Source organism: Coturnix japonica, chromosome Z (genome assembly GCF_054131305.1).
Source record: "Coturnix japonica strain WE chromosome Z, WE-NBRP24, whole genome shotgun sequence".
NCBI classification, from domain to species: domain Eukaryota; kingdom Metazoa; phylum Chordata; class Aves; order Galliformes; family Phasianidae; genus Coturnix; species Coturnix japonica.
In genome coordinates, this window is record NC_140702.1 from 48,164,377 (window position 1) to 48,187,895 (window position 23,519).

The following is a 23,519-nucleotide window of genomic DNA, read 5'->3' on the forward strand; positions in this document are numbered from 1 at the left end:
AAAGCACGGCGGCTATAGCGAGGGTGGCACATGAAGTGAGAGGCTGCGGGCGGGACGGGGCAGCACAGCACGGGGAAGAGCCGGGTGAGTTCGGAGGCACAAGCTGTCTGCGGTCCTCAATATTGGGGCTGTGTTGTCCACCATCCTCCGGGAGTTGGGTACCGACGCGGATGTTTGCTGTGGGGAGCAGAGCCGAGGGTGTGCGTGGTCAGGGCCGCCGCTGGGTCTGCCGGGTCGTGATTCATCTCCTGCCTCGTTTGTGCTGTTAGTGGTGTAGGCTCGGCGTAACGCTGTTTATTTCTCTGCTTGCAGTGTTGTCAGGATGAAAGCTTGGAATAAAAAGAAGTTTCCAGGGAAGAGTGGGAAAGTGTCTCGTGGAAAACAGCTGCATGGAAAGAAAAAGTTTAAGAAAGATGATGGTAAGGAGGCAAAGCTTCTTTCTAAGTGATTATTGTCTTGTATGTGTGAACTTTATTTCTGACTTGACCAAATTGATGAGCTTTTGTGATGAAGCAGTTGGCCTGGTAGGCAAGGGGAAAGCAGGGCCTATATTATGTTTGGGCTTAATAAGGCACCCTCGTCCACGAGGTCCTCACAGATAAGTTGATCAGAGTACTGGATGAGCAGTGAGGTGTGTTGAAATGTAGCTCAGTGCTGAGAGCAAAAGCATGGTGATCGTTAGTGTGAAGTCTGGTTGGAAATGGAGTTCCCTAATGTCCATATTGAGTCCAGGCCTGTTCAACATTTTTGTTAGTGTGGATGGTGGAATAGAGTGCACTCCCAGTAACTTCTCAGGTAACACAAAGTCAGGGGGAGTCACTGGTTCACTAGCAAGCTGTGCTGCCGTCCAGAGGGACCTGAACAGACCGGAGAATGGGGCTGACAGGAACCTTGTGAAAGGGGTGCAGAGCTCTGCAGATGTTGAGGAACAACATCAGGACGTGGTAGGGCCACATCATTGGAAGGCTGTGCTGTATGGAGGAAGTACTGCTGTTCCCTTTTGCAGTATGTTAAACTATGATCCAGCTGTGTGCCCTTGCAGCTAAACAGGTGAATGATATACTGTGCTTTGTTAAGCAAAGAGTTGTCAGCATGTCAGGAGACATGCTTCTTCAGCTGCTGTCTTAGCAACTCTGAGAAGAAGTTCTTGGTCTACTTCTAGCCTCCCATTAGAAGTGAGATGTAGGCATACTGAAAAGAGTCCAGTGAGGGGCACCGTGATGACAGAGACTGGACTACTTCTACTGTGAGGAGAAGCTTGGAGAGCTGGGACTGTTTAGCCTGAAGAATAGGAGGCTTGGAGGGGGTGTTTTCAGCACCCCTAAGTACCTAAGGGGACAGTACAAAGAACCATGGTATTTTTAGTAGTGCCTGTACAAGAGGTAGCAGGAAAAACTGGATCACAGGAGGTTCTGTCTGAACATTGGGAAGTAGTTCTTTACTGTGCAAGTGACAGCACTAGCTCAGGCTTCCCAGAGAGGTTGTGGTGTTTCTTCTTTGGGCATCTTCAAAAACTAGCTGGACTTTGTGCTGGGCACTGTGCTCTGGGTCACTGTATGTGAACATATAGGGCAGATGACCCAGAGGCTCCTTCCAAGCTTAGCCATGCTATGATTCTGTTTTCCATTCCAAACTGTACTAATGGTAAGATCAAACAAACAGCCTGAAAAAAATAAAGCTGAAGAATTGTAAACCCTTCAGCTGTATTTGGTTGAGCTAAAATACTCTTGTTAAAAATATGAAGTAAGTTGTTGTTGTTTTTTCTTGCTCTGTTCTATGCTTGCCTTCATTTAAAAAGCAAGAATTACTAGAGAGTTGAAGCAAGGGTGTGCAGAGTACTATGGATCAGTGTTGAGATGGTATCTATTCAACTAACTGACATATTCAGATATGGTCAGAACTGATGTCAAAACAGCTCTGATTGTAAACTGTGAAGAAATTCTGGCACTCGTGATTTTTGGTAACTTTAATTCAGATTCATCCTTTTTAGGCCTGGGCCATTATGCTGTAGACTGAAAATAATGCTTGGGCAAGGCAAATCTTCCTGGGATAACTGGGGGGGTGGGAGGGAGAAAGGGGACATCTCAGGAACTGCAAAAAAAACCCAAAACACTGGCTTTGAGAAGCAAAAAAAACAGTGTGGTATGACATATTTTAAGATAGTGTGAGTCTTGTTTTAATAATTATTTGTTACTTTGAAGCAACAGTGGTTCTGGGGTAATGTTTTAATTTATGGATTTTTTAAAATTTGATTCAGTTCCTTCAAAGACTTTTCACAGTAAAGGAGATGAGGAGGAAAAACCTAAATTCATTTCCAAAAAGCCTCTGAAAGGAAATGTAAGACCTGGAAGGGCTAGTGTCAAACAAGTCAAGAATAAACAGCAATCAGAAAAGCTTGCAAGGAAGAGGGAATACCAGGATAGTGCACAAGGAGGTGAGTAGATTGCCTTTTTTTTTTTCTTTTTTTTTTCCTTAAGCCTGCTTTAAATGGAAGTGAGATTTTGATATTCACTTTATTCACTTTCGATGTCTTCCTCAGCCAACATCTTGTAATCACCTTTTCTAATTGACTCAGTGACTCCAGGTTTACTTTTAGTCCCTCCTGTGTAATGGTTTATTTCTCATCATGAAACAGTTACGTGCTTTCTTGAGGTCAAACATAAAGATGTAGTATTGAGTTTAAGTAATTGGTATGATATCAGAATGCAGAGAATGACCTGGGGGTCCTGGAGGGTGACAGGTTGGTGATGAGCCAGCAGTGTGCCCTGGCGGCCAGGAAAGCCAATGGAACCCTGAGGTGCATTGAAAGGAGTATGGCCAGTAGGTCAAGGGAGGTGATCCTCCCCCTCTACTCTGCCCTGGTCAGACCTCACCTGGAGTACTATGCCCATTTCTGTGCTCCCCAGTACAAAAAGTATGTATATATTAATTAATAAATTTGTTACTCACAGAGTTGTGAGGCCCTTTCATAGGCTGCGCAGAGAAGTTGTGGATGCCCCATCCCTGGTGAAGTTTGGGGCTAGATTAGATGGGATCCTCGACAGCCTGGTCTGCTGGTCGGCAGCTCTATCCGTGTCTGGGGGTTGGTCTTTTGGGTTCTTTCCAATGTGAATGTGAAGAATTGCATGGAAGAGCCAAAGTGAGATTTAAGTGGGTCTGTACAGTCACAGAGTGGAATTCACATCTAGGGTCAATGTTCAAGCTGTGAAGAGGTTTGTAATGCATCCTTTCAGTGACTTTGAGGGGGAAATCATTGTTTGCCTCATTCTTCTGGTGTTCTAAAACTGGAAGCTACTAGCTTAGCATGTGTATGAATTATTTGTGCTGGGAGAATACAGACAGGACACCTGGTGTATTAGGAATTGAAGTCAAAGAGCTACCAGAGCTCGCACGTGAAGGGTTCCCTTGCTCCTCTTTTTTTAATTATAGAAAATAAATATTTTTATTTTCAGAGTCAGATTCTAAGAAGCCTAAATGGGATGACTTCAAAAAGAAAAAGAAGGAATTAAAGCAAAGCAGACAACTTAATGATAAAAGTAATTATGACATAATTGTAAAATCAAAGCAAATATGGGAGAGTGTGAGAAGGTAATTCTGGTTTTTTTGTGTGTTTTCTTTTGTCTTTCATTCTCATAAGTTGCAGTACTGTCTTTTGGTAACTTTTATGCAGCTATATTTTTGCTGTGAAACTGTCACTGAATGACACCATTACATGCAAGTCTTCAAAGACTTCAAGCAAAGTGTGATCTTTCACAATTATAGAAATATGTAGATTTTTCACCTTTATCTTAGGCAAAGATGTTTAAGGATTTGTCTTATTTTCTGAGTTATAAGCCACGTATTTCCTTGCAGCTGGATCACTGCAAGCTTACTGAGTTTTTAGTGTTTTCTGGAGGTTAGTGTTCTTTGGGCAAGGGTAATTCTGGACCATGGTACCATGACAGAAAGAAGAGTTAATTTTGCTGTGCTCTAATTGCATGTTTTCTATGGTTGGCTATAAGGTAGTTAAAGGTCTTCTGTATCTTAGGGACACTAACAGCTGTGACTGTAGAGTTGAGTTTCCAGGCTAATTATGTTGTTACTATGAAAATGACTTTAAAGTTTGAGTATCTGGTTTGCTTTCTAGGCACTGAAACCACTTAATTATGCCTTGACTTTAATTAATGGCAGTGTAATGTGGATTAGCAGGAGTTAATCTCATAACCATGTTTAATGCCTTGCTTTTTAATTTAGAGATAGAATTGAGTCAAACTATGAAACTGTGGTTTCCTTAAGATTGCTTCACTTCTCTTCTTGTAGGAAGAAATGTGATAAGGAGAAGCGGGAGAAGCTGATGAATGAGCTACAAAAACTACTTCATGGAAAAATAAAAGATGTAAGAAAAGCCAATTCCATTCCTTAAATGCTATTGAAGTCTTCCAAAAAAAAAACTCGCAAAATCAACCCAGGATTGAAAGGCTGCATTTGGCTCTAAGATTTGAGGATAGTAGTGCAAGGATGCTTTGCCAAATCTAATGAAACTCATTTAAAATGAAGTTTGCAATGAGTTGCTCAGTGTTCTGGTTGTTGCTTTATGATAGTGCCTTGCAGAAGTATTGTCTTGATACTTCAGCAAAAAAGTTAATTCACGGAACATGTAAATTTGCCTGGAAATGTATGGTGCTGGCTTCTAAAGTGGCTCTTGGTATGCCATGCAGGGTTGGAACAGTGTGGTAACCTTCTAAGTTTCCATAGGACACAAGAGAAAATGAAGTTTTATTTGGTATTAAATATTTCATATGTGTAACAGGTGTTCTTAATTGTCAGCAACTGCAAACATTCTCTCTATAGTTCTATAAAATATTTTTAAAGCAATAAAAACACCTTAAAAATGAGTATGCTTTAACAGGTAATCATTGTAACTGGCATTATGTGCTGCATGTGGCATAAAGCTCTGTTGGAGATAAAATGTTAAAATAAATTTGGTGCATAGTGTCATACAAATGCTCTAGAGTAATGGGACGTTTCTGTCCTGCAGCTAGCGTTTGCGCATGATTCAACTCGAGTGATCCAGTGCTTTATTCAGTATGGTAATGACAAGCAAAGGCAGGAGACGTTTGAAGAATTAAAAGGTATTTTTTTCCTATCTGCCTTTTACCTGTGTGATATTGTGCTGTTTTCTTATGAATACTGCTAACTTTATGGTGACATGAGTGTTATTCCCACTGAGGGCTTGAAAGGTACTATAAAACCCAAAGCCATTACTTAAGTGTTGATATAAAGAAAAATAAAGTGAGCCTGAGTGTTTTTTTCCCTTCTCCTAGATAGCCTGGTGGAGCTGAGTAAGTCAAAATATTCCAGGAATATTGTGAAAAAGTTTCTTATGTATGGGTGAGTATGAAGTGAATTTGCTTGTTCGTTTTGCATTTTTCATTTCCAGTATGAGTGCTCCTCCTAATCTATAGTGCATCAGTGATTTTTAAAAAAAGCTATGTCTCTGGAAGTGTGTTTGTAACAGTGATAAGAAAGGAGTATTTGGTATTTCTGATGGCTATTTCCCTTTTGCCAAGAAGTAAAGGTACAGCAATACATATCACTGAGGAAAACATGCCACTAAAGCCCTCAAATATGTGCTCTTTGCCCCCTATGAGTAATAATTGGATTGTAAAGACTGTGTTCACTGAAACATTGTGTTTCAGGAAGGCATCCTTCTGTAGAGTTATCCACAGGCTTCTTATGTATCCTTCATCATCCTTTGTAACTTCTGTGGATGCCTACCTTTCTCTATATATTTTCATTAATACCATAAAGATTATGCATCCTGTTGTTGTATTTCTTGGTTTGTCTGCTAATACTTATCACCTGCTTAAGCTTCCAGAAAAGAAACTATTGCTAAGTCCTATCTTCCCTAATGTTTCAACTCCTGCTATCAATCTTTCCTTGTGAAACAGGACAAAACAACAAATTGCTGAAATAATAAAAAGTTTCAAAGGTCACGTGAAAAAAATGCTGCGTCATGCTGAAGCATCTGCTGTGGTGGAATATGCATATAATGACAAAGCCATTCTAGAACAGAGAAATATGCTGACAGAAGAACTATATGGAAATACTTTTCAGGTTTACAAGGTGATTTATTCCTTACTTTTGTTTTAAGGTGTCCTGTCATCTAATGCCCTGTGTTATTGGTAGTTTATCTATCCACAGTATTCTTCAGTAAAATTCCTTTCTATGTCCTGATGCATTCTAATTTATCATATGTAAATGCATGAGTAAATTGCATGTTTCTGCTTTAGGTTAAGGTTGTGTCTTTCGGCTTGAGCTGTGTGAAATTCATGCATGAGCTTTTTCTGCAGTCCAGTGTTTATCATAGAATCATAGAATGTTTTGGGTTGGAAGGGACCTCAAGGGTTATCAAGCTCCAGCTCCACTGCTGCATGTAGGGCAGCCAACCTCCGTATCTTATACTAGGCCAGGCTGCCCAGTGCTGCATCCAACTTGGCCTTGAACACCTCCAGTGATGAGGCATCCACAGCCACTCTGGGCAGCCTATGTCAGCACCTCACCACTCTCTTGGTTTTGTTGGAGTTATTGCAGTGTCTAGCCTGAAGTAGTCATCCTTACTGAGATAAGATTTGGATTTAACTCCCCATTAATGCTGTAGATGGCTTCTATATTAAAACTACCTTTATACTATGAGAACTGATTGTGAGTAAGATGCATTGCATACAGCATGCAATTTTGGCTTGTTTTCTTTTTCCGATGGATTTTTCCAATTGGATTTGAATCCAAACTCTTGAAACCATTTAGATGCGTATACCTAGCAAATAGTGGCAGATCTTTTAAAAAGCACTGCTTGCTTACTTTTGACCTAGTATTTCTTTTTCCTTGCTGACTTATAGATTTTTGTTTCCTCTTAATGGATAAGTAAATATTTCCTACTAAGTACTAAATTGCTTTCCCCATTTATTAACAACTTTTGAGTGAATTTTGTATCTCACTGTGTGTGTATTTTTTTTTGTTGTTGTTAAAAATTTTAGAGGATTTTAACAACAACTTCTGAACTGTATTGTCATTTTTATTTCGGGTTATTTTGAGTTTAATTAAAGCATTTAACAACACTTTAACACAAAAGACTTACTTTCTCTGTTTATGAACTGTAATTTTTCTGGGAGTATAGTCTTAGAAATTATGATTTATAGCGTAAGTGTTTAGATTAGATACTGGGAAACCAGTACGTAGAAGATGTTTGTAGTATTTCTTTCCCATGCTGTTCTTGGCCTGGAATTTCTCGGACCTCTAATTTAGTTCATTGACGCATTGTCCTCTGACTTCTATGTCTGCTATCCTGCAAATTTTTTCCTTAGAGAAACACTGCCAGTTTAGTGTGATTTTTGCCAGGTACACACCAGCCTCATGAAGAGCTGGCTGTAATTGTCAGAAAACAGTTCAGACCATAGAATTAGCTTTGTTTGCTAATAACAGTTAGACAGATCTGTAAATGTATTTTTGTGTATAGTTTGACATACACAAAGTAGCTACGCTGATAGTTTGCAGACATTTCATTTTGTTTGTGATACTGTTAATGAATTGCTGGTTGACATAGGACTAAAGCATTTTCTACGAACTCGTAACATTGGGGAGGGTATGATTAAAACTCTGAATGGACATTCATTTCAGACACCAATTGTATCAACATTGGATAAAGTATTAGAAGCTCAGCCAGAGAAGAGAGAGGCCATCCTAGATGAAATGAAGCAGATACTTACACCAATGGCACAAAAGTAAGCACCAAAACTGACTCACAGGTGACAATCTAGCATGTATCTGTTTCTGAGGTGGAGATACTTGTATATGTCTGCTGATGTAGAAGAATAATACTAACACTGCTGCTTTCTCACGTGTAATATTTCTGCATTAGATAGTAAGAAACAGTTTTGTCCTTAGCGCTGTGATGTGTATCTTAAGTTCTGTGAAGTACCCGCCCAAATCAAACTAAAGAATATGTGCCTTTCTATTTTGGTACTGAATAAACTTCTTGAGTGGTCCTTAAAAGAAAATATCTTGCTAGGTTTTTGAATTTATTACTATTGGTAGAATATACCATGTGTTGTAAATACTAAACATCATACACATCACCTGTTTTTTCTGCGCACAGTGCTTTTTCTTTTTTTGGAAATAGAGAGAAAGTAGTATTAACTTGTGTTAGAACTGCTGCTCTTGGAGGACTTTTATTTATTTTCCTCTTCCAAATACAGAGAGGCTGTGATAAAACACTCACTGGTACATAAAGTATTTTTGGACTTCTTCACTCATGCTCTTCCAAAGCAAAGATCTGTAAGTATTCTTTCAATAGTTTCTGTTTTCTTTTGCCTTTCAATGAAATGTTTTTAATTATGTTGTAAAAGCATTGCCACTAAAAGAAAACACCTTGAAATGCCAGCCTTGTACATCTGATGATTCCAGATATGTGACTGGGGAGTGTTGCTGTGCAAAGGCTTAGTTACAGTGAGCTTTCACACTAATGCAGTAGTATCTTACCTAGTTTGGCTTGTCTCCAGGCATAGTCTGTTGTCCTTATTCTGCAGCTCAGTGCCATCCAAATCCAGGCTTTTTGGAGCTTTCCATGCTTGCTGTGTGTCTTCTGTTTTTTTCCTAGACCAAACTCCTTGTTATCATGAACAAAGCCAAAGATAAGAGTAGTGAGGCAGATTATTTGTGGCCTAGTCTAAATCAAGTTTTCATCTAATTCAGGATTCTTGAGTATAGTTTCCTATGGTAGTTCAACAGAATATAGCTCTGAATTAACAGTGCTTTTTCTATTCCAAAAAGTAAGAACATGTCTCTTCATCTTTGTTTTTATTTTTGTGCAGTGCTGATACCACTTGAATGATCTCTTAATGCAAAGGGTAGTTTGTTGAATTTAATTCTGTTTTTCCACAAACGTCATCATTTGCAAACTCCTTCTGTAGATCTGCCCATGCCTCTGCATGTAGCCAGTTATGTGAATGAGCTCTTTCTAGAGAGCTAGAAGCTGCTAGAGCTAGCAGGGCAGATGGATGGAAGTTTTTGATACTTAAATGACCTTTAGTTCTTCATATTCTCTGATGCCCTGTGTGCATTAATAAACTGTATGCCCTTGTGGTTGGTTTTTTTTTCCCGAAGTTCATAGTTGTATGTAGATGTCTCTTCTAATTTCTGTCAGTTCTGAGCACCATTCTGAGAATTTTCACTAGTAGGACAACTGACAAGCTTCAATGTGGTTCTAGTTTAATACAGTAAGTAGTATAGTTTTGGGGGGGCAGGCTTGTGTCATTTATCCTTGTGTTTATTTGTCTTTGGTGCTCTTTTGGAGGCTGCTTTTCATAAGTCAAGTCAGTGAGTGGTTCTGTAGGCCTAGTGATATTCTTTCTAGTGTTGTGGGCAGAAATTGTTTTGATGTCTCCACATGAAAAGTTCCACATGTTGTTCTTTTTCCTTTTGTGCTTAATCACCTTTTCTTCCTCAGGAAATGATAGAAGCAATCAGGGAGGCTGTTATCTACCTGGCACACACTCACGATGGAGCCAGAGTAGCAATGCACTGTTTATGGCATGGTACCCCCAAGGTAATGTTCAGTTCTTTTCTGTCTAACTGTATTTGATAATAATCTGATTTTAGAGCCGGTCTGCTTTACTGTTCACATAGGTTCTTCTATTTACAAGTAGCCCTGTTTCATTTACACAAGCAAGTGTAAGCAGTAGAACTTGAGAATTGGATGCTATTGTGATAATTCATAAAAGAGAAGCATCTACTTTTCTTCTCAGCAGTGTTTTTTGGATTAACACATAAAACTCTTATTGGCTGTTCATTAATCCTGCAGATTTCTTAATGCAGGAGAAACTGGCAGTAGGGAAATGATTGTAAGGAAGAAACAATACTTGGTTTTAGAATGTCAAGACTTTTTAAATAAAAAAATAAATAAATATTAAAAGGAACTGCTTTTGCTGACACAGTCTCTTCAGATTCTTCAAGGTGTGTCCCATCAGTTATTGAAAATACTGTAATATCTCCATCTTTATGCTTAACAAAGAAAGCATGCACTTTATAAAAAGACAGTTAAAAAAAATTGCTAGATACTGGAGATTAGTGATAACTGAGCAATGGTCTTAATAGCTGATAGAAGAAACACAGAGGAATCCTCCTCTAAAAATGAATCTTGCTCTGAGGGGTTTTGCAACTAGAATCTCTGCTTCAGAGTTTCTGGTCATATTGATGGGCTTCTTTCCGAAGAGTTGAAGAGCCATCCTATTCTGTAAGTAACTGACAGAAAATAAGTGTTTGTATATAGATTATTTTTTTTTTTTTTTTAAGTTGTTTCCTTTTGGGATCTCCCCATTCCTGGACTAATAATGTAGACACCTTGCAGAGAGCCTGTGAGATGCTAGTGTGAAAAAAGACTCATATTTAACCCTTTACATTGTTTTTTGGGTGCTGACTAACATTACAAATGTTAGACTTTGGTGACTATTCTTTGTTTTAGGAAGCAAAGTGAAAGCTGTCTTTTTGAAGGAGTAAATAACAGTACACTTGTTCAGAGTTACTGGCATTATGGACTCACTTGAATTTCTTTCCTTTTTGGATAGGACAGAAAAGTTATTGTAAAAACTATGAAGACATACATTGAAAAAATAGCTACGGTGAGTGTTAATTAGTTGTAAATATAAAATGTATCAGAAACAACTATTGTATGGTTGAAGGCTGATTTTTGTGTACTCTGCTATTGAAAGCAGCTATGAGATCCCAGAATTACATTTGTAATACTGATGTGTCGTACTAAATAGTGTGGGAAATTATCAACAGCTTATACTAATACATTTGAAGACACGGAGAAGCTTCATTGTGTGCACTGCATTATTCCTTCAGGCAGCAGAGTTCATTGTAATTCTTCTTCAATGCTTTTTTCTTTAATTCATGTATAGGAGAATTAGTTGTTTGAAACAGAAAGAAAACAGGTATCATTAAGCCTGTTTTTATACTGTGTCTTTATACTGCTCTTTGGTCAATTGGTTGTGACTGAAATAGTTCCTCTTCTGTATACAGATTAAAATTATGATGTGTTGTGGGGATGTCATTGGTAAGGTTATTTAAGCGTATTTGTTATTTTAAAGAAAAAGCATTACAGATTTTTAAGTTTGGGAGCTTCAAAATGAACTAATCTTGAACTGATATACAATGGAGAAGGTCTGTATTTACTTTGTGTAAGAGTCATAAAATCAGAAAATAATTAGGGTTGGAAAAGACCTTTCACAGAATCACAGAATCATAGGGGTTGGAAGGGACCTCCAGGGATAGAGTCCAACCCCCTTGCCAAAGCAGGTTCCCTACACCTGGTAGGTGTCCAGTTGGGTCTTGAATATCTCCAGAGAAGGAGACTCCACAACCCCCCTGGGCAGCCTGTTCCAGTGCTCCGTCACCCTCACCATAAAGAAGTTCTTGCGCACATTCGTGCGGAACTTCCTGTGTTCATGTTTCTGGCTGTTTCCCCTTGTCCTGTCACCACACACTGCTGAAAAGAGCCTGGCCTCGCCACTTTGCTCCCAAAACCTTAGATATTTATAGACCTGGATCAGGTCCCCTCTCAGTCTTCTTTTTTCAAGGCTAAACAGACCCAGTTCCTCATGACTGGAAATGAGAAACATAGCCCTATTTTTAGAAAGGGGAAAGAAGGAATACATGGGGAACCTCATTAGTCTCAGCCCTCTGCCTCCTGGAAGCTGCGCTACGGCACGTAGGATAGAGTGATAATTGGTGACAATCAGTGTGGCTTCACTAAGGGCAAAACAGTTTCCTGAAAACTTTTACTGTCTATGACAGAGCTTACAATGTTGGTTGATAAGTAGATGGTGTCATCTGCCTGTATTTGTGCAAAGCGTCCTTGTCTTCAAATTGGTGAGGCATGAATTTGATGGATGATCCACTGGATGAATGAGGAATTAACTAGATGGTCACATTCAAAAGGTGTGGTCATCATCTCAGTGTTCAGGTGGAAACCAGGGCTAATTTCATTAATTACTGGGACCACTAGTACATACCATGTTTGATGGCAACCTTGACAATGGAAGTGAGTGCACTGTCAGCACCTTTGCCAACAGTACTAAACCAAGAGGTACAGCTGACATATTGGTGGGGAAGAGATGCTAACTAGATGAATATTTTCAGGCTCAGGAGATGAGACTTAGTGAATGTGATTCAGCAGGATAAGTGCAATGACTTACACCTGTGCCTGGGCAACCCCAGATGTGTGGGCAATGAGTGGACAGATATCCACCCTGCAGAGGAGTCCTTCGTGTATGGGTGGATGAAAAGCTTGATATCACCTGGAAATAAGGTGGCTAGAAAGCCATTGATGACTTTGGCTTAATCAATTCAGGCCAGGTTCTCTGGGGCTTTTGGCATGCTTGTCTAAGTGGGAAGCATCTTTGCCTATGACAGGGTGACTGGGATTCTTCCAACCCAAACTATTCTGTATTTCTGTGAAAGAAAATCTGTATACAATGTTCCAACAAAGTTAATCCTATGATTTCAGATCATGATTATACAGTCAGATCAAGTTGATAGCTAGCATTTGATAAAGCAATACACCAGTGTATAATGCATATCAAATCAATCTACATTTGCAGAAACAGGCTTCTCTTAAGCCTGGATTTCAGCTTTGTTAGGCTTCTCATTCTGTGTCAGTAGGAAGAATTTGCTTGTATGCTCAGATCATGTTGAATTGTCTTAAGTGTTGGTTCAAAATGAATTATTACAAAATGAAATATTCACAGAAAGGGACTGTGTCATCAAAGTTTTCTATTCCCATATTTGCAGGGTGAATTTTCTCATTTGGTCTTGTTGGCAGCATTTGATTGCATTGACGACACTAAACTTGTGAAACAGTTAATTATAACTGTAAGTAATTATTTTTTTCTAAATCATTGTATCAGGTATTGTCTCATTTTTCATTGTACAAGAATATGACAGTAAGAATCCATCTACTCTTTAGAAATCATTTAAGCGCTGTTCCAACTTTATTTCTTTGTGTGTCACTTTTTTCTTGTCATAGAAGAACTCAGTTCACTTTAGAACTCTCTTCGGTTACTTATTGAATTTGAATTCATTTAGATTCGTTACTTGCTAAGAATTGTACGTGTTCATCCAGACCAATGAATGGCCCAAATCTCTTTAAATTAAGATGTCGATGTCGTAAGTTTAAGCTCTGCTGGTATGAGTGCTGCTCTGAAAGTAATGCCTCCAACATCATTATGTTGGCCCAAGATGTCAGATGGGATGTTGGTGGTGTGGCACTAAAGAAATAAGTACTTGGAGACTCTTGGTTGGTTGCTGATGCCATAGGCTGACATAAACTCTCAAAGCTTGACGTTTTACTTAGTATATTGATAGTTAAACAATAACTAATATTCAGGATAAAAATCCCTGAAATATTTATGCAGTCTTGAAATTACAACTGCGTGTAATTACACAGTAAACATAAAAATAGTATGATCTTGTCTGCATGGATTTTCGTGAAGTATTTATTTTTACTTAAGCCATGCATACGTGCAGTGCTAAATACTTAAGTTGCTTTAACTGTTTTCACACTGAGGAAAAGTGCTTAATAGTGCACAATTCATTCTAACATAAAATTATATTAATATATAGGTTGTAATGTGCTTACAGTCATAGTCATGCAGTGAAATTCATAATTCAACATTAAATGATACATGTGAATTGGGAGCTGGTGGCAGAGATTAAAAAAAAAGAGGGAAATGCTTTGCATGACGCTTTCCTAAGAAAATGTTTTGGTTTTGCTTGGAACTTTGTGCAGGGGATATTGGGTTTTTTTTTACCCAACCATGGAAATTCTTCTCAGAGCTCCTTTCTCTGACTGTGCTAAGGTAAAAGCATCTCACCGTGGAGGTGATTTGTGATTCTCTGGTATAGAAGCTGGGATCACAGCTGGTCTCCAGAGTCCACTGAATGATCTAACACTTTTGGGCAAGTTCCAGGCAAATAGACACTGACAGATTAAAGCTATCTTGCATCAAAATAACTAATAAATTTCTGTGTGGTGTTTCAAGCACTCTGCTTTACAGAGGGTTTATTAAACAAGATGCTGTGCTTGGCTTTATCTTCCATTTTGTCAGTTAACACCTAAATAATCTGTATGTTTTGCACCGCGTGAGACTTCCTGATAATATCCCAGATAACTAAGTGTTTACTGTTTGGTCATCAAACTGGGCAGAGCAGTGGAGGAGAAGGTGTGTAGGCAAACTATTCTTTCACCGAAGTAGCTTTTCTGGCCAGGAAGAGGAAAAAGACATCAGGGAAAGTGAAAAATTTATCAAATGAGATCAAAACCAGCTCTTAAGGTGGGGAATTCTGAGTAAGTGACATTAAGGAGAGGATTCCTGTTAAAGGAGTGCAGTTGTGTCATTTAGAGTTTCTGCTCATACTGTCTACATTTCTGGCACTGAAAGCAGAGTCAGGAAAATAGTGGGGAAAATGAACTTTTGTGAGATCTAGAGATAAATGTTATTGTTATGTTAATTAACTGCATCATAGCTTGATTTCAAAGCGTTTTGCTTTTAGTTGTACTAAACTAAATATTTTTCTTTACCTGTTCTAAGTTTTGAGCTGTGTCAGGGGAGGGTCAGGTTAGATGGTAGGAAACCATTCCTGATAGAATTCAAGAAGGGTCTGCAAAATATGTCCAGTCCTGTGTGAGCCACAGGTTGGACTTGATGGTCCTTGTGGGTTCCTTCCAGCTCAGGATATTTTATGATTCCAAGGCAACTAACCAGGCCTGGTGTTCATTAGGGGGGGAGGAAAGGGGGGGAACCATGTAGAGTCCTCCAGTTTTTAAAGTCTTAACATTTATGTATACTTCAAAAAGGAATGGATAATTGTAATCATCAGGAATAAATTGATAGTATTCAGAGGTCTCAGAAGTCTCAGAGTACTTGTGTAAAATAATGTTGTATGAAGGTGTCTGTCAAGAAGATGATAAAAATGCAAGTACATACAGACTATTAGAGATGCTCGTTCTGAGGATTGCAAAGTGGTTATTCCTACCCATCAGCTAGTCTTTGGGGAAAGTTCTGTTTTCTGCTAATGCTTACATAAACTGCAAGTAATATTGATGGCGCTGCTAGCAGAAGTTGGATTTATTCTATCAATGGATTCCTTTTTGCTATTGGATGTTTGATCAATTTAGGATTGAATTTCCCTTCTCATTGACTGTCATCACTGATTATACAGCTATTTGAAAGTCAGTGTGGTATCACTGATGACTCCTGGGTGATGTGATAGATGATCTTTTGTACATTTGGTCTGCTGAGGTTATTACTTCTCAAATTGTGTCTGTTCACCATTATGACATACCAGATTATGCCTTGTTGTTTGTACATGTATGTATTAACAAACTTGTTCTTTCACAGTGTTTTCTAATCAGTGATGTTGAAGAAACTGTTTTAAACATTAACATTTCTTCCATTTCTTACACTTCTACAAACTTATGACATATTATTTTTCTAAATTTCACAAGTAGATGTGAATCTTGTGGTATTCAACTTTCCTTTCCTAAGCTTTGCATTTGAAAAAATACATAACTGCTGGTGATTCAAAACTATTATTTCATTAACATTTTATTTCTGTTTGTTCACTGCTACAGGAATTAAATGCTTCCTTGTCGAGTTTAATTTCCAACAAACATGGAAAAAAGGTCCTGCTGTACTTGCTAAGTCCTAGAGACCCTGCACATTTTGTTCCAGAAATCATCACACTTTTGAAACAGGGTGATGGAAATGCCTACAGGTAACTGAGATGAAGTTTGTTTTTTTTTTCCTGAGTCCAGAGGAGTTCTTGCAGCTTTCTCTATTGATAAATTTAATTTTGTTGAAATATAAACAATAATATGTTATTTATGGTGTAAAAGTACTAATATTATATACCAACCTGAAGTCCTTGTTTTTCTGTTTTTCATTAAAGTTTGTGTATGGTGATTGTTTGATTCAGGTTGTTGGCTAGATCTTCAGATAAAGCAATAAAAATTAAAACACATTAATTTTGAAGTCCCTTATCTTGTACTGATATTGATGCTTGTCAGCTTTTGAAGCTGCTACAACTATAAAGTGAACTGTTTAATCAGACTCTCTCAGTAGTTGCAATTATAGAATGAATAGACAATAGATGGAGGTTAAATTACCATTGTTAATGAAAAACTCCCTCTTGTGAAGTTTACTGACAGTTTTGATCTTTCAGTAATTTTTAGCTGTCACAAAGAGTGTCTGTGTTTTGAATTGCTTTTTATTTGATGCGCGTACAGAGCAAGTCTTCTGCATTAATTTGCTGTCTCTTTGATCAGTAAGAAGAATACTGAACTCCGCCGCCAGGAACTCCTGGAAGCCATTTCCCCGCCTTTGCTTGAGTATTTGCAAGAACATACCCAAGAAGTGGTAATGGACAAAGCTGCCTTTGTCTTGGTTGCTGATATCTTAAGAACAGCTACTGGTGACATTCAGCCCACACTAAATGCAATTGCTAATTTAGCAGCAGAAGAGCTGGTTCCAGGTGGCCGTGATGGGCAGGTAATGTAACAGGACATATGACATTGACATCTTGCAGTTCATTTGGTTATACTTTGTTACTAACATGAAGTCTGCACATTTCCTTAATGTAAGAATCCAATGAACTTCCACAATAAACTTGTACACTAGAAGTGTTCTCACTTGGTTTTCTGATATGTTCCTTTAATAGCTTATTATTGTGTCTGTAATAGTGAAAGATTGAGCTAGAATTTCATCTGAAGTGGGAAGCAAGATACTTCATGGTCTTCCAGAACAAATTTAAATGTTTTGTGGGAAAGTAGCTGACAGTCATGTAACATGGGCTCTCTTTTAACGTTAACACAATGGAATCAAGCAGTTAGTAACTTCTATAGTTCATTTAGCTGTTTACTCTGAGAATGATAGGGCCTCTTAGCTTTTAGGAATGAATATATTCATGCAGTGGAAGATTGTAGCCAGTAGCTGTCTCTGAAGTATGACCTTGTCTTCAAAATATATGTGGGACATTTTCTCCAATTTTGCTGAGTTAACGTAGGTGACAAAAGTCTCTGTAGACTAGAAGATGGAAAATGGTATGTCAGTAAGGTACCCTCCAGATTTCTGTTGTTTTGCTGAATTGTCTCAACCTTCCTGAGTTTTGCAGTGTCCCTCCCTCTATAATGCCTATGGAATATGGCAATATAGGTACTTCAGGTAGGAATAGAACTATCAAGACAGTTGATAGATGAAGGATGAATGTTGAAAATAACATCCATTATTCACAAGTTAACTAGATCTCTTGTTTCTCTGCCACCCCCATGAAATGTGGGCTTTATACCCAGACATTCTAGGAGCGTCAGTTTTCAAGCTCCTGTTTCCAAAACCACTTACCTCTGTTTTTTAAGATAGACATATGGTATAACTTCACAGGAGCTAATGCTTTCTCTTATTTTTCTGTGAGATGTACTGTGGTGACTTTTGAAGTCTATGAAAATACAGAAAGTCTCGATCTTCTTGGAGAAGAACTAGAGATTCTGCTAAGTAAGCATGAAGCCTTAAGAGCAGTGGATGAGATATTATCTGATGAGGAGCAGCAAAAACAGTTAAATACTACTGAAAGTTAGATGCTACAAGACAGAATAAAAACAAACAGCTAACTTCTTAAAAATATATATCCATATATTTGCAAAGGAAAATATAGGTAAAGCATGCAGGCATTACAGTATAACTGTATTTTGAAATGTCACTGAATAATTTCTTTGTGGGTTTTTTTTCCCTTAAAGCTTCACATTGCAGAGCACCCGGCAGGTCATCTAGTGCTGAAATGGTTAATAGAGCAAGATGAAAAAATGAGAGAGAATGGAAAAGAAGGTATGTTGGAAATTCAGCCTAATTTGATCAAATTTGTGCTTTTGTGTTATCTGTAATATAGCCTAAAAAAGATTGCTCTGTTTATTTTTACAAACATATTAATGAAAATTTAATATCTTCTAAGATCACTGGTTTTGTCTTTTTTGCTGTTGCCAGTTGTTTCGTGGACAGAATATAAAGGGTACATTTTTCTTCTACAAAGCAAGTACTGATGTGTAGTTTGCACTTTTGAGTTTACTGCATATTTGGGCAGTATTAGTTTCTGTTCTTAAAATATTTTTATCTTTGCTCAGACACACAGCAATTTAAAGGATAATAATAGAGAAAGTAAAGCCTTTCTGACAGAAAGACTTGTTTCATTGCGGCTTCTGAGCCAAGCAGTAATCCATACTGTGTTCATTAGAGCTGCTAAGGTACTGCTTTATAACTGTTGCTACAATAATTCAGGCACAAAAATAGGACATCTTTGCTATTTTATATCCCAGAAGGCAGAGATTGGGCACAGATGTTCTCATCTTAATTTAGCTTTTTGGAACTCATTTTATTATATAACTACAAAATCTTTGTGTGTGTATCACCATATCCTAATAGAGATTACTTCTTCCACTATATAAAAACCTTGAAAAATGAATGGAGATGTATGGTGTAGGGTTAACTAGAGAGAACTTCTCTTGTTTGTGGAGGCCTCTTTGTTGTAAAATTATCAGACCTGAAATACCTATTAATAATTAGTTTGTTCAGCCTTTTGCTGTTTCCTTTAAAAAAAAGAGAGATCACTGAGCTTCATTAAACATTTCAGAAAGGAGGCTGTTTTGCTACTTCTTTTTGCAAGTGAATTACTGGATATGTTCAAAGATGTATCTTATCTGAACATCTTTTGGAGACTACACTAATTGAGATTATGATGGTTATGTGACTTTATTCATGCTACCAGTATATTCCCACTTTAAACACAGGCTTTTACTTTTTGTATGTCTTTCACTGAAGTATGTGTCATTGACTATTACTGGCATGATTTTTATGGCATTAGCATTAAAAAACAATCAAAATATTATAATGCGTGGAAGAGTGGAATCAAAACTGACCAAAACTGTTTAAACAGGTATTCAACCTGGTTACTTCCTCTTAAATTTGCTCAGCTGACAGATTGCAAGCTCAATTAATTTACCCTTAGGTTCAGTTCTTCAAATTCAGCTGAGTACCTGTGATCAGCTCTGGTTCTATTTTTTCCTTTTTCTTTTTCTTTTTTTTTTTTTTTTTTTTTTAAACATGCATCATTAGTATAATGGATCTGTAAGTAAGCTTATGCTTTCAGTCCTACTGGAGAATTAGTGCCCTGTAGCATCAGTATAGTTGAAGGAAACATACTTTACTTGTGTCAGTAGAATATTTGCTCTGGAGTTTTAAATAACTTTGTACAGATTCTGTTTCTTCAATTGTAGAGTTGAAAGCCTGAAAACAGCATTTCTCAGCAGATATTTGTATGCGATATTGCATGTAATTACCTCCTGTATTTGAGGTGCTCTTACTTCGGAATATATGCCTTGTATAGATAGCCTTTGAAATCATTTGTAAAAACAAGAAAAATAGATAATACTTTATACTAGTAAGCTGTCGCCTGTTGTTGCAACTGGCTAAATTTTAAGCAATACTTGGAACTAGTCAAAAAACTATGAATATATCAGTGCATTGAATTATTCTGAAGGATAATAACTTCATGAATGCAGGGTGGCTAAAAACTATTGGCTTAAATTGTAGTTGAAGAGTACTTTTAACTTTTTAGCTTCTTTATATAAGAGTACTGTCTTAATTTTACTTTTTTTCTCCCCATCTGTGTTTTAAAGGCTGCTTTGGAAGAACATTGGTGGAATGTGTTGGTATTGAGAATTTGAAGACCTGGGCAGAAGTAAATCGAGGTGCCATTATTCTTTGTTGGTATGTAAGGCTCACGCCTGTTTGTTATTAGCTCTTAGTGTAATTTCTTCAGCAACTATCAGTTTGCATTATGCTGGCAGAAATTTCATTTTTTGCTACTGGTAAGCCTGCAGCAGAAAAAGATGCTGGAAAAATTCAAAGCTGCATTTCCAAGGGTTTTTCTTTGAGCTTGGGCATTTACAGTTCTGGGAAGCCACTCAATATTGTCAAATAATAAGATTAAAAATAAATTTTAAGTGTACCTGTCATGTGTTTACAAACACAAAAGGAGTATAAGAAAATGCTATGAATAGCTACATTAAAATAGCTTACCCTGAAGTACTTGTGACTGGGGTCAGCATGCACAAAATGCAGGTTCTTTTTTATGTAATTTGCTGTTTTGTCTTGATGCCCTAATTATGGAGGCCAGGGATGTTTCCATAAAAAGATAAGTGTTCAGAATAGGCCATTGTGCGTGATGAGCTGACTGGGTTGCAACTTGGAGTTAGTTAAAGATGCAACTCTGGAGATAAAAAAGAGCACACAAGAGTGAGATTGCTAACACAGTTGCTTTATCATATGCCAACAGTGGTATTAATCATTGCTGTTTTCACACTGTAACTAAATGTTAGTGTCAGGTCATGGAAACCAAAGGTCTTGCCGTAAGACCTCCTCATAGAGGCTTAGTCTGAGCCAGAATTGGCAAACAATTCAAACAGACAACATGATTCTGAAAATGAAAACATCATCCCCCCTTTTCCACAGTTACTCCCTCTCTTACAGTTACTTTAGTTTCCTTGATGTTTGCTTCCCATCCTTGCTTCTTATTATCTTTGAGTGAGGCTACTTTGATGTCCGTACACGTCAGCAAGGTGAATCAAAAGGTGTTTAACTAGTATGAGTCCTACTGCTGAAATCTGAGTTTAATACTAACTTTGTCATTGCCATTCAGATTATTACTGAGAAGAATTGGTATGAGAACAGTAGTTGCAATCCAGATTAAAAAACAGTTTACACAATATCACAGTAGACTTATAGATCTGTCTGTAAAGATAAAAATCTGTTTATAAAATTGTAATGCTTTTTTGCCTCTTGCAAGTTCAATAAATGAATCTAAAGCCTATAAGTAATCTAATCCCCTGCACAGATGTCCAGTAGAGATTTTTAGAAAGTCCTGTGCACTGACAGTGTATTAATGCTTGACTTTTTTCTCAAAACTAAGACTGAGGACAGTCATTTAACATGTGATGTTGCTGCTTTATGTCAATCAAGATAGATATATTTTGATTGTCCAAGTAATATTTTAAGCTAAGTTAGTGGAATTTTTTCCATGAGTCACACTTGAAGACCTGTTCAGCTGTCTGTGTGACAACAGGTTTTCAGTAGCTTTTAAACACTTCTGCTAATACATAAATATTAGTTTTCAATTTATTCTAGAAGACAGCACAGGAACATGCCCATGTATGTTAATTTATGCAAATTTCTGTTAGAAATGTGAACTTTTACCTCTCTCTGGTATTACACATGTTTCTATAGGGTGAGGATATGACAAGAGTGCCCTGTTACCAAGTAAGGGAACTTATCCCCTAGACTATCAGACAGTTTTCAGAAAAAGTGAACCTCACCTAAGTGAATGAAGAGAAAGTATTTGTGAGGTGTGGTTTTGATTTGGTGTATGGAGTTTTTATTCTATTTTGGAATTTTATTTTCATCTGAATCCTTTGTAGTTTGAAGTCCTTTTAAAGACTGTTAAGGCAGGATGCCCTTTAGTTTAGTCTGCCTTGGGTGCATGATCATAACCAGCTGTTTGTTCAATTTAATGTGATACTTACTTAACACAAGAATACGTAGTAATTAGTTCTGTTGTTTTTTTTTACTCTGTAAGTAGAAGTAAAGAGTACCTACGTAAATCCTACTCCAAAGATATACCTAGTTTAGTCAGCATTTTAAATAAAATCATTACTTTCTAATATTAAAAAAAAAAATAAATACTCAAGTCCTTTTATCATAAAGGAGCTAAGATCCCTCTTACAGAGCTAATTTGCAGATGCTGCAAATTCTTGAAACTACAGTTATTTTTTGTTCAGTCCTTGGCTTTTTTACTTATCAAAATTTCAGAACTGCCCATTCAGTCCATATGAAGCTTTTGGCTTCCTGGTCATTTAAGCACACTGATTAATTAATGTGCAGCTCATTGAGTGCAGCAACCTGCTTAGATACCTGGTACACTTTAGACACCATCCTTCCATTGCTGTATTTGCTTTTGACTTTTGTAAAAGAATTTGGTGCCTGATTCTGACCTAGGACAAGCATGAAACATGGGAAGCATCATAAGACTGTACAAGAGCTCTGCAGAGGGCTTACTGTACATCAGGTGTGGGATAGAGAGTGGACCTCAGCTTGGACATGCCTGGTTTATTTGGTCGCCATTGCAACTTCTAATGCTCCTCTGGATTGCCTACATGGATTGAATAAGATAATAAGCTTTTTAGGCAGTGTTCACTCACCATTTTGAACTGGCAAACTAAGTGTACCATTTTCTCTACTACTTCATATTATAATAAAACATTTCAGTACTACATTAAAACACTTAGTACTACCTCAAAAGAAGGAGAGAGAAAGACGACCTCAGCCTAGGTTGAGTTGGAGACAGAGACAATTATGCAATTCTAATAAAGTTCTATAGCTTATGATGGATTTCCTCATTTGTTATGAGGAATAGTTAGCTAGGAAAGATTATCTTTTTTTCTCCAAAATTAATGTCTAGTAAAGAACAGACCTACTGAGTTTCTGAGTCTTTCAATAAAGGACATGCAGAAGTAGAATACTTAAAAGTACTTGATCTGTATTAGATATATTACACTGCATCCATTTTTAGCATCCCAATTGCAAGAAAGACAGCAACCGTGAGCTTGACACTGGGTGACCCAGACACAGGCTGACAGCCTTGCCTGGTTCAGCTGAGAGAAGGAGTAACTACGTTCATGCATTATGAAAGTTTTACACCTTTCTCTAATAGGTCAGGGCAAACTGTTATATTCTATTGTCTCTTGAAGTACTTAATATCTGTATAGGGACAGTTTTTCATATGAACTACATGTTGACTTTTGTTATCTTTTTTTTTTTTTTTTCTGCCACCTCTTCTTGAAGCCTTCTCCGAAGCACTGATCAAAAAGTGACAAATGCAGTCAAAAAAGGACTGAAAAAAATTGTTCCGGAGTTGAAGCTTAATAAAAATGTAAAAGGAATAGAAGCATTGCTGGAGAAATTGACTTCTTAGTGTACACAAAGCTAAGAAAATCAGTTACAACTATGCAGTTAACTGCCATTTGGTAAGATTTTGGTCCATGTTCTAAGAAGCATTTGTGAATTAAATCATTTTGAGATCAGTTTGTCTCTTGTGTTCATTGTTCTGTGTGTGGTAAATGGTTGCTCTTGGAGATAGAAGTCTCAAGATCTAAATGTTTGTGGAAACTTGCGGACATTCTTGATGAGGTTAAATCCTAGTAACTTGCACAAAATTGTTTTCATACCTGTTAAAATCTGTGTGCTTGTTATGTCCTAGTTACCACAGAAATGGAAGCATCTGTTTTTGAGCTACTGTTGTATACAAGGTAAATACACATGTTCGTAATACCCTTCCCTCTTTTGTTTTCCATAAACAAAGCAGGAAAAGAAATCTCAGCCTGT

The 23,519-nt window shown here is 37.5% G+C and overlaps 1 protein-coding gene across 1 annotated transcript; it reads left to right on the forward strand.

The window, feature by feature from the left end:
• PUM3 (pumilio RNA binding family member 3) lies at positions 1-23,218 on the forward strand. The gene is made up of 18 exons (XM_015848923.2): positions 1-84; positions 313-419; positions 2,258-2,434; positions 3,453-3,588; positions 4,300-4,375; positions 5,018-5,111; positions 5,304-5,370; positions 5,931-6,105; positions 7,657-7,760; positions 8,235-8,313; positions 9,485-9,583; positions 10,602-10,655; positions 12,829-12,909; positions 15,671-15,813; positions 16,364-16,586; positions 17,828-17,915; positions 19,760-19,850; positions 22,980-23,218. Exons 2-18 carry the CDS (start codon positions 323-325, stop codon positions 23,107-23,109), a joined length of 1,914 nt encoding a protein of 637 aa, XP_015704409.2. The 5' UTR covers positions 1-84; positions 313-322; the 3' UTR covers positions 23,110-23,218.
• The last annotated feature ends 301 nt before the right edge of the window (positions 23,219-23,519 follow it).

Coding starts and splice junctions, on each gene's coding strand:
- PUM3 (XM_015848923.2), top strand. CDS start 323: ATGAAAGCTTGGAATAAAAAGAAGTTTCCAGGGAAGAGTGGGAAAGTG. Junction 420..2,257: donor AAAGTTTAAGAAAGATGATG/GTAAGGAGGCAA, acceptor AATTTGATTCAG/TTCCTTCAAAGACTTTTCAC. Junction 3,589..4,299: donor ATATGGGAGAGTGTGAGAAG/GTAATTCTGGTT, acceptor CTCTTCTTGTAG/GAAGAAATGTGATAAGGAGA.